Source organism: Wasmannia auropunctata, unplaced genomic scaffold (genome assembly GCF_000956235.1).
Source record: "Wasmannia auropunctata unplaced genomic scaffold, wasmannia.A_1.0 LD336027.1, whole genome shotgun sequence".
Lineage (NCBI taxonomy): Eukaryota > Metazoa > Arthropoda > Insecta > Hymenoptera > Formicidae > Wasmannia > Wasmannia auropunctata.
The window spans coordinates 788,043-799,395 of record NW_012026863.1 but is presented as its reverse complement, the minus strand read 5'-3'; the positions used below and the strand labels follow the sequence as shown (position 1 = coordinate 799,395).

The window sequence follows — 11,353 nt, the reverse complement described above, 5'->3', positions numbered from 1 at the left end:
AAAGATCGAGAAGCGGTTTAGGCACCCTTTTTTACATTCACATAGAAAATTTCTGCGTGGGTACCCGGGTACCCCGGTTATTGAAATCGTGTAGTTAACTTTGACGACCAAAAAATTAATATTTTTTTATGACAAGTTTTTAAACAACCAGCTAAATTTACGTGAAATTGTCTAAATAATGGGGAACCGGAGCCGTTTGGCGCAATTTTGAGTAAAAGTCATCGATATTAAGGCAAAAAGTACGAAATGGGTACCCGGTTATAGAGAGAATGGTTAATAAAGAACGATATATAAGAGGAAATTACTCGCTTGGACTTCGACGAGTACAGTCGCTACGACAGTTTTATCTTTTTCTTATTTTAAATTATGACTAAGTCTTACATTTTTATTTTTTTACCTATTTAATTTTGACACAGTGCATACATGTTCCGTTATTTATCAATTGTATCGTTACCAGGAATTGAAAAATGTGTTTTAATACGTTCGAGGTGAGTGAACTTTCAGCATAATCCTTTATATCAAAATTCTCATTTTTTACATTGACTTTAACTGGGGACACACAGCTCAAACGTGCAGCCCTTAAACTGCATGGTAGGCTATGGAAGGTACCTCAAACTACTTCCTCACCCAAGAGACGTTGAAAAACACACGCGTTAGAAAAACTAAAAGCGAAATTATATTGTAAATTAATTGTAATACGTCACTGAAGATGACTCAAAAATAGCCGAAACGTTTGACTTTTGAATAAAGTAAAATTCTTAGAAATAAATTAGTGCGTACTAACAACCACGCTGATTCCCATCTACCTTACTTATACTTACGTATTTTTAATTTGGGGAATTTTGTCAGGTTTTTATTATTTAAAATTAAAAAGGTTAATTGTTTTAATAACATGTACTAGAATTTCCATGTTTTTTTAACGATCTTTTGTAAGTGCAATGTACAATAAAAATTACATTGTTTTAGGTTCGACCAGTAACGACGGTAGTTCGAAGTCCTACAGCGTATACTATGAAATCGACAGTAGCAACAACTGGGGGAATTCGTCCTACTGCTCCCGTTGTGCAAAAACCACCCACAGTCGCAACCACGGTTGTAAAACCAATTACTACTACGCAAGGCAAAACACTCAATACAACCACTACTATTAATAAAACCGTAGTGCCTTCTCTTGTTCAAAAACCGGCTGCGAAAGAGAAAGAGAAAAAGACGTTTTCATCAGCAGGATATACGTAAGTTTTACTGCCTAAGAAACGTTGTAAATGGTTAACTATGTGCAAATAATGTGATGATTTATCTATTTTATATAGGGCGGATGATGATATAAATGATGTAGCAGCTATGGGTGGTGTTAATCTTGCAGAGGAATCTCAAAGAATACTTGGTTCTACAGAATTTGTTGGTACCCAGATTCGGTCCTGTAAAGATGAAGTATTTTTGCACATGACGCCATTGCAACAAAGAATTAAACAAATTGGTAATTTTATTTTTTTCTTTTTACTATACTATACACGACTACTTTTTACCTATACTAGACATGAAGTAATATGTAATCTAACAATAATATGTTATTTCAGCATCCAACCACGGACTGGAAGAACCCAATCAAGAAGTAGCAGCATTGATCTCGCATGCTGTTCAAGAGAGGTTAAAGAATCTAGTAGAAAAGTTAGCAGTAATCACGGAACATAGGATAGATCTTATAAAGGTAAAAATTAAGAGAAATATATTGATAATAATTTAATTTAATTTTAAATCTCGTTGCATTTTTACATTTAATTCGTATGTATCAATATTAATTGAAAATTATTTTCTTTATATAAATTAACATCTTTTATGTTCCCTTTTGTGTTTATAATATCTTATTCGGTTACTTACAGATTGATCCTAGATATGAAGTAACACAAGACGTAAGAGCGCAGTTAAAATTTTTGGAAGATCTAGATAGAGTCGAACGTAGGAAGCACGAAGAGCAAGAACGGGAAATGCTTTTACGTGCTGCAAAGAGTCGTGCAAAAACAGAAGATCCTGAGCAAGCGAAATTAAAAGCTAAGGCCAAAGAGGTAACATATAAATATCTATAATTTTGGATTTGTGGATTGTATTTACATAAATCCTCTGTGTTCTCCATATAGTTTCTGTGGAGTTTACCTCCACAGTTCACGTTTTTACAATTTATTTAAGGTGATAAAATATTTTAGATGCAACGCGCAGAAATGGAAGCATTAAGGACGAAGGAAGCAAATTTAACAGCTTTGCAAGCGATCGGTCCTCGTAAGAAGCCTAAACTCGATACGGCAGAATCGACCAACAGCACTCCTGGCGCAAATGCATCAGTGAGCGGATTAAATAGGCAAATGCCAGTGAGACCACGTTTGAAGAGAGTGAACTTCAGGGATTTGGTATTTCTTCTCGAACAAGAGAAAGAAACGTGTAGAAGCACAACGCTGTATAAATCGTACTTGAAGTGATGCACTGTGAAGGGCAGGAACTTTAGTGACCCGCCCAAAATCTGGCGCTCTATCTGCATGGTCTCGTATGAACTGGCCTCGATGGATCGTGCAACGTTATTTTACGTTGCAATGTACAGTAAGTTATTGCAAATTGCATATTATTGCAATGAAACTTATCGGGGATTGGCTTGGAATTCTGCGTACATTCAAGGTAAAATTGTTTCCATCATGTCGATACTAAGCTTCCCTATTGTAAATGACTGAACATTTTTTAACTGTAGCATACGTTTTTTAAATGTAACATAGATCGTTCTTTATTTTTCAACACAAAATCGCATCGATGAAAGGAGTAATGTGTATGAGCACATGTCTCGTGATTAGTCTCTATATAGTCCTTTTGTGGTGAAAGAGAGAGAGAGAGAGAGAGAGAGAGAGAGAGAGAGAGAGAGAGAGAGAGAGAGAGAGAGAGAGAGAGAGAGAGAGAGAGAGAGAGAGAGAGAGAGAGAGAGAGAGAGAGAGAGAGAGAGAGAGAGAGAGAGAGAGAGAGAGAGAGAGAGAGAGAGAGAGAGAGAATGAGAGAACATTGTATATGTGCGACTGTATGCGTGGCCATATAAAATATTGTTATATGGTAAATGTATGTGTGAATATACATTAAGTGAATGAATGTACATTGTCACTACGTATAGGCTCGCTGCATTGTAATACTTGACCTATACTTTTGGACACTGTAGCGCTAGTGTAAAATAAGCAAGTTTTGTTATAATAGTAAATCGTATTTTTGCAAAGTGTAATGTAATAATAATAATAATATTAATAATAATAATAATGATACCGCGAGCACACTGTCCAAAAAGTATGGAATAATTTGTACAATATCTTACACATAATTACTAATAGTGATAATTTCAATGTTGGTACAACAGAATATAGCTACTCTCCACCGAAAGTTGGAATTGTTATCAGTATATTATGTTGTATATTGCAATCAACATTTTCAGTGTTTATAAAACAAATTAGCTGTTACGTTTTTTATTAAAGAAATATTTACAAAACTAAGAATAACCAATATTTTTTTGATTGACATTAATTTAATTATTTATATTTCCTTCTCGGAATTTTGCGGATTCTGCTAATACTAATGAACTTTTGCAGAAATACTTTGCATAATCAATTAAAACAAATTCAAAGCGAGTACCTGATTTACATGTAAAAAGAAGTAACCACAAATGTACGTGGGTGCCTGAGATCATAGAGAACAGTGCTTAAAATGTCTGTTTTTATTGATCCTTTTATTATGTCGGTTTATATTGTACTATTTACATGTCCGTATTCTTTCTCGGTTAGGAAAATATATATATTCATCATTATAATTAATAATGTTTTATATATGTTTTATACGTATAAAACGTTATTAATATATTTTTAGTAAATATTTTCCTCACATCGTTTTACAGCTCTCATATTAATCTTTCATACTCTGGTAATACTTTTATTAAAATATTTTACTTCATGTTACTTTAATTATCAATTTTTGATATAACGAGAGATATAAAGAGTTTATGTCACACGACAAGATTTATATTATTAATTACAGTAAAAAGAAATCTCACACGTACTTTCGAGTACTGCCAATCTTTGAAATGCCTATTGCGAAACAGCAGTATGTCGTCTTTATTACTAATCCACACTTAAGTGTTGATTAGATTATTTGGCATAGAATGTGTCTCGTTATGGAATATCTTCATGTATTCTATGCTGAATGCTGAGTAATTTACATCAACATTTAGTATTTGTTACTTCAGCAATTTTTGTGCTTCCAGCTTTGAACAGAGGAGCACAATAAATTAATAATTCTATTATAATATATTCCGACGTATGATAACGTCTCTTAGCTTTCAGATGTCAATAATCAGAATGGATACGCGTGTAATAATCATAATTGTTAGTTATTGTTACACGCGATAATTGGTTTAATTGGCCGACGATTTCACGTAAAAAGAAGACTGAACGAATATGATGCGTAGGGAAAAAATATGTTTGAACCTATGAATTGTAATGTATTATAGCACGAAATTTATGTAATTGAAAAAAAAATGATATCATTATGTAGAATTTCATACATCTGAAGCGTTAATATGGGAGGGATAATCGGAGACGACATAATTTACGTACGTATATGTATATATAAGTACTTTAATTTATTTTTTCTGTCATTGCAATTGATTATGATCATTTTTGAAAGAGCTATTGCGATTGAGAAGCATTTATACATGCTGAAATTTAAACTAAAAATAATGCCCGTCTGATCTATTGAATTAATATCTAAACGATCTATCGTGACAGAAATAATGGCAGTTGTGTATACCTTGTGTAAATAAGTCGTTTTTAATAATTGCATACTTTATTTGGGAAGCGAAACCATCATTATGTACCAATTTTTACTGAGCACATCGCGTATAAAAATCCTCACTTGTTAGCTGTATTGTTCCTCTGCAATTATACGGTTTTTTACAAACTCGAAATAAAACGTAAAACGTGCATAAATCATAATGTTCTCTTTACTGCCAATAGGTGGAATATTAATATATCTATAAATAGAGAAAGAATATAAAAAAATAATAGTACATTACAATTTTGGTACATTATGATATTTTTATAAATTGTACTGGGTAAACAGTAAGCATGAAATAATAAAATATAAAAACAAATCTCGTCGAAATGCAAACCATTTCTTCATTTTTTTTAGTAAGATATTTTTAATTCTATAATGTATTAAAGTGATCATTAAAAGAATAGAATTTTCTTTTTATATTTTTTTACATTGCAGAATTATGTTATGTTTAATATTTTCTGGAAACGTCTAACGTCGTAGAAGATAAGCTGAGTTTTAACTTTATTTAATTTGCGTCAAATATTTAATTTCTTTAAAAAATATATATAACTTTAAATTTTTTGAGACTTTTCAACAATGAATTGTTTATGCGCAATTGTGAATTTTGTTACTTATCGGCATATATTTGGCGCGCATATACATCCGTAGTCTTTTATTTTTTGAACAAATCCATTTTTTGAAACATTAGCAAGCGTTTCCAAGTGATTTAGGCAATTTATTTCCAATGTTATAAATGTAATCGATTTATCATGCAATAATCTTCAAAGTATTTTATTAACTCTTTTCTCATAATAGATAATATCATCACTTCAAAACATTTTTTCTATTCATGATATTTTGATCTAAATAGGCGAGACTAATATATGAAATGATAATATGCTTAGTTATTTGTCTGTAATTATATACACATATAATAATATAGTGAAAATAAAACTCAAAATTAATTTTAATAAAAATGAATTGTAATTTTATTACATATTACCATTGATTATAAAAACAAAAAAATTATAAATTAAAAGATAAGAATTTTAAATAAAAAGATTAAAGAGACGGATATTGGAAGCGATGATAAAAAATTCGCATTTACGATTTTCTTTTGACATTCATTTAAAGCAATTTTCCTTTTAATTAATATAAATAAGATCTATATCGTCAATTTAAGCTCTTGTAGCTCTTGAAAACTTCTTTATGCGTAGCTGACGTCGAGTTAATTTTACGCTTCCAATGAAGACGAGACGAAGTTGAAAGCAGCATGTAACAGAATAAAAAGCAAAATGTCTTACAAAATACCGGTTGACTTTTAGGTGAACTAGTGACGATGGGAGTTCCAGATATCTTCGAATTTCATATCTAGAAGGCCTGTCTTTCACGTAGCCTGTGGCCTCGTGTCATGTATATCGGAGAACTCGGTATTAAGGTGGCCAGGGCAATCCAGAAATGGAATATAATCAGCTCGACGAGGAGAGAGAGAGGAAGAGTAAGAGAGACATCGGGGGAGACGAGACGCAGAGAGGCAGAGGAAGAAGAGAGAGAGCAAGAGAGAGAACGTTTCGCCGAGGTGGATTCGAGGGATGACAGCCCGAGGCTAGTGAAACCCGCGGGTGACGCGGATATTGAGTTCATGGTAACCATGGAGATGGGGCCCGAGGGCACGACGTTTGTGCGCTTTATCCCTTATTCCCGCGGTTACGTGATCAACGTGGTCCCAATGAGCTCTCTTACTTCGCCTCTCACGTGCGCTTCATCCTTGCACAGTCGGCATTTAAACTGGTCGAGATTATATAGATTTGTATACAGATTAATTTTTTTTAAATTCCTTCTTAAATGGATCTTTCCTATAGATTTTTCTATTTAATATTTTCTACAGTATGAAATAATAACGATAGTTAAAACGCTGAAGTAACATTTATGCTTTAGTACATTTTTAACATATTTCAATATTATCGCCACATTTTCGCGGTTTGCGTTACATGCAGTAAATTATTAAAAAATAAATAAATATTTTTAGATTTATGAAAAATACTCGGTATATCTCTCGTTCTCTTATCCTTTTTCTTTTTGAATAAAACGGCGCGAAAATTATTTACATTCCACGCTTTCTCACCACATTCTTTTCTCGAAGTGACCGGCCCTTTTTGCGAAGTTGTTCAATTCCCAATTGACTTGGATAAGACCCAGAAACTGCAGGATTCGTCGCACGTTCTCGAATGGGGCACGGCCGTCCAGACATTGCAACCGAATGCAATTTCACTAGGAATTTCACGTGGAATTCGTGGTCCCTCTTCGCTGCCAGGCGCAAGCATGCGTTACCGGAATGATCTTTCAACAGCTTGACGAGAAGACAGACAGCCTCATTCAGTGAGATTTGATGAGAAAACTCAATAATGCTTGTGGCACCTCGTAATCCCTTGTCGGTACGCTAAAACCGCGATAGCCATTACGGCAAACGTATATTCAACAATCTATTTATATAAAATAATAACGATTGATTGTTATTAAAACGTTAATTCATATACGTTTGAAACTACAAGCCGATCGATACATCCGCCATCTCGATAACAAATTCTATTTATTTTTGCCAAGATATGAGTTTCTTATGTGTCCAACATAGATTAACTTTAATTAATTGGTTTAATTTATTTTTTTCTAGTTCTAAGAATTAAAAAAAAATAAATTAGATCTAGATTAAAGTTAATCTATGTCTGGTAGAAATAAACATTATTGAATCTTTGGACAAAAGTTTTTGTTTATTAATTTAATAGAAACTCGATTGTCAGATATAAAAAATTCAGGAGTCGACTTGATCATTCGTACATTATTTATTGCCGATAATTTTTTCTTTACCCATGACAGTAGCTTGACTTAGATTCGCTAATCGAATTTGAGTTTTGCGCCAAATCTAATTCAAGCGTAAATCAGACCGAACGCGCGGAAGATATACGCAAATTAAATCAAATCGAGTAACTCGCTAACGACAAATCACGTTACATTATTCATTGTTAATATATTTATTAATAATATTTTTCCTAAATTTATACGTGTGAAATGTGTTGGATATGCGCTGGGATTGCTTTCGAATGACCGATTGCGTTTTTATTAGCTGTTAATTTGACTCGCGTTGTGGCGCGCGATATTGGGATGAAGTTGCCGTCAATTTCGTATTTCCGTCGTCATACGGAATCCAATACGGAACGTCGTGTCGAGCGGCGCGCGGCGTCACGACGCGTCGTGCAGTAGTAGTAAATATAATCGTCATTTATCCTTTGTTTAGCCGCGCTTTAGTATTTAATAATCGCTCAAAGACGGATCGACCGGGATATTTCGATAAATCGTCAAAATGAATGCATATTTCGCGATATTCGATCGAGAGCCATCGCGCGAACGGCGACGCCGACGTTTTTAGATGTACGTACATGTTGCGCGTATCGCGGATATTATTTAAGTCATGCTTTTAATCCGTGCATTTATTCATATTGCTCGTATTATTTACTCGTATCAGGATATATAGGATAATTGTTAATAAAATGCGAGCGATGATTGTGATGAAAAGTGCAAAAAGTGCGTGAAGTGTAGCCGCGGGAGCAACAGGTGTAGCGTTATCGCGAGTTCGCGACGTCGTCCCTGCGGCCTGCCTGACAGGCCTAACAGCTGACGCGTGAAGTTAACGAGTTGACCGCTAGATCGTGGCGTCTATTCGCGCTCGCGCAACATCGCGGATCGTAATCGATATCGAGCGGATTGTCTTCGCGTGATCGTATCTTGTCCGCATCATCCTTCCGCGGCCTCGTAAAAGTGCGTATAATCGTCCGATTGTCGCTATACGAAGTGCCATGCGAAGTGTGACACTGTGTGAGTGTCGCATTTTTTGCCAATTAGTGCGCGTGAGTCTTGCGACTAACCTCGTTTTCGCGAATGAGCATTATTAACCTCGGAAGTATCTCGTGCAAGTACCATTGTGCAAGTACTATAATTAATGTTTTTATGAAGAAATTCAGCATGGTGTTGCAAAAACAAAAACGGAGATACGTGAGAGAAGGACGAGGTTAGGCCGAGGCAATAGGGCCAATAGGTATCGGCGGAACAACCGATAAAGTAAGTGTAATTATTATATTTATTTATTTATTTATTTAGAAATAGATCATCATTGCTTTTATTATCATTATAACGATCATGCTTATTATATTAATGAGTAGCTAAATAAATAAAGGGATGCTGCTAGAAAAAGACATTTAATTATTTATTTTCAATTTTTTATTAGTTTGTCTATAGAGAGAGAGAAAGAGAGAGAAAGGGGGAGGGGAGAGAGAGAGAGTGTGAGTAGAACTGAACAAAAATTTAATTAAACAAATGCTCGATCAATATTTTTGGGAATTTGATTATTTAATATTATTCAATGGCATGCAAATATTGCCACTTCGAAGATTTCTAAGTGCCTTTCTATTGACAATGAAAGAAATGCCACCAGATTAATATTTCAACATCGCGTCGATATAGAGCGAATGCACGATAGTTTCATCAAGTGAATTCCGTACGATCGTAGTCTTACTTATCCATATGGACAAATATAATACGGATTGATTATATAGATAACTTAATTGAAATACGCGATAGTAATTAGCAGTGACTTTAGTTATTTTTCGCATAGTAGCATTTTAAAAATCAAATATCTGTTTAAAAGAATAAAAATATCAGTGCGCGTGATGATTTATTATATTATTAATTATTGCGAATATATTGAGGATACTGCTTTAATTTGTATATATATTTATGTATTACAGATTAATGTATTACGGTGCCGCTGCTGCGCGTTTTGTGCCGGTGAGTGTTAAATTTTTTGTTTTATTTTTGAGATAGTGAATTTATAAAATAGATTTGTCAAATGTAATATAAGATGTGGATATAAGATGAATGTCATTAAATAACCGCAAAGAATTAAGAATTCTTTCCTGATAATCGTTTAGCCAGATTATTAAATCTTATAAGGAAAGTATCTTATATATTTATTTTATACATGCATTTTATACTCTAATTCTTCATAAGTTTCCATGAGACGTATAAAATTATATAAATTATAAAATTTATTTACAAAATAGAGAACATCTAAAACAAGTTTTAATTTTTTAAAGGCATAAATTAGACTTTTTTTTGTTGGTTACTTGAAACATACACTAGTAAATTTTTATGCTGATTTATTACAGTAATTAAATTAATTATTGATATTTAGAAAAAAATAATCGTACTTATTATTACATAGCTAAATAAAAAAAGGAAAAAGGAGGCATGCCATTATTTTCATTTTTTTATTAATTCATTATTTGATTGAGAAAAAGAATTAGAGAAAGAAAATGAAAAGTACAATTGAATAAGATTGAATTATACAAACGTTTGAACAATATTTTTTAGAATTTAACTATTTAAACTGTTTTTATTTCTGTTATGTGATATTAATTTGCAGTAGCAATGTACGTGTAGGTATGATAGTATTGACATCAAAATTGAAACAATTTGAATAATTTAATTCTAAGATTCTTAACGTACTAAGCAAATTTGCGTTTCTATGTTGACATTTCAAAATTTTATCTCTTTTTTGGGAAAAAGTTTCTTAATCAAGATAGGGATAATTGCATATAATCAAGAAATACGAAATCTCCTTGTTATATGACGTCCTGTTATCTTGCAATGAATTTTTCTGATCTCCATGTTCTCTGCTAGCGATTTTGTTCGACTAATAATTTTATTGTGTGGAGCAAAATTCTTTTGCTCCAGGCGCAACATCCACAGCAATCGAGAATTGATTGCGAGTGACAATAATTTTGCAGTCTCTATATTTTTATTCATTTCTCGAATAGAAGATTTATTGTCTCTATTCTAGGGGAAAAATCTCGATCGTGCCGTTAACAATATTGTTTAGTGTCTCGGAAAATAGGCAGTGATAATTAAACTATTCATAAAACATGAGCCGCAGCTGTTGTAAAAAATAAAAATAATATATTTTATTGGTTTCTTGGACGTTAAGGAATATGCATATAAAACAATAAGAGAGATCGCTACGTTTTCCTGAAACGTAAAATAAATATTTTATTAAATCAGTTGTAATGATATACTTATAAGAATTCTTAGCAATTATAGTTCGCTCTTTAATTCTTAATAATCAAAATGTTTAAAGAGCACGTATAATTTTGTCAGTGCTGATCTCGAAAAGATTCAATACTATTATTCCTGCTGCTTTCCTTTCGTCTTCATGGTGGGATATAATTTGATTATCTCGAAGACTTTAATTTTAACTGACTTTCAATATAATCGATCATTTCGTTGTTTCTGACTCTTTCTTATATATGATTTTAAGCAGAATATGTGTTTATGCTACATTTATATATGTATATGCATTTAGATCTATATGTGTATGTACATACACGTTTATTCGCGATATTTACAGTAATTAGTATGGCGTTTAAATACATATAGGTACACTTTATTAAATAATAACAATGTTAAAAATCGGCGC

General features: G+C 32.8%; 1 protein-coding gene and 1 long non-coding RNA gene across 3 annotated transcripts in view; both read left to right on the top strand.

Annotated features, from left to right (window-relative positions):
• Positions 1–2,883, top strand: part of LOC105452624 (transcription initiation factor TFIID subunit 4-like) — a 9,717-nt gene extending 6,834 nt beyond the window's left edge. For both annotated transcript variants that reach the window (XM_011693899.1, XM_011693898.1), the window contains exons 6-10: positions 967–1,232; positions 1,311–1,477; positions 1,578–1,708; positions 1,881–2,063; positions 2,202–2,883. In XM_011693899.1, coding sequence (XP_011692201.1) covers positions 967–1,232; positions 1,311–1,477; positions 1,578–1,708; positions 1,881–2,063; positions 2,202–2,471 — 1,017 coding nt within the window. In that variant the 3' untranslated portion in view covers positions 2,472–2,883. The remainder of the gene's footprint in view (positions 1–966; positions 1,233–1,310; positions 1,478–1,577; positions 1,709–1,880; positions 2,064–2,201) is intronic.
• Positions 2,884–7,982: 5,099 nt separating this feature from the next.
• Positions 7,983–9,906, top strand: LOC105452623. The gene is made up of 2 exons (XR_974763.1): positions 7,983–8,940; positions 9,627–9,906. It is a non-coding gene; the product is annotated as an uncharacterized LOC105452623 (long non-coding RNA).
• Positions 9,907–11,353: the final 1,447 nt, after the last annotated feature.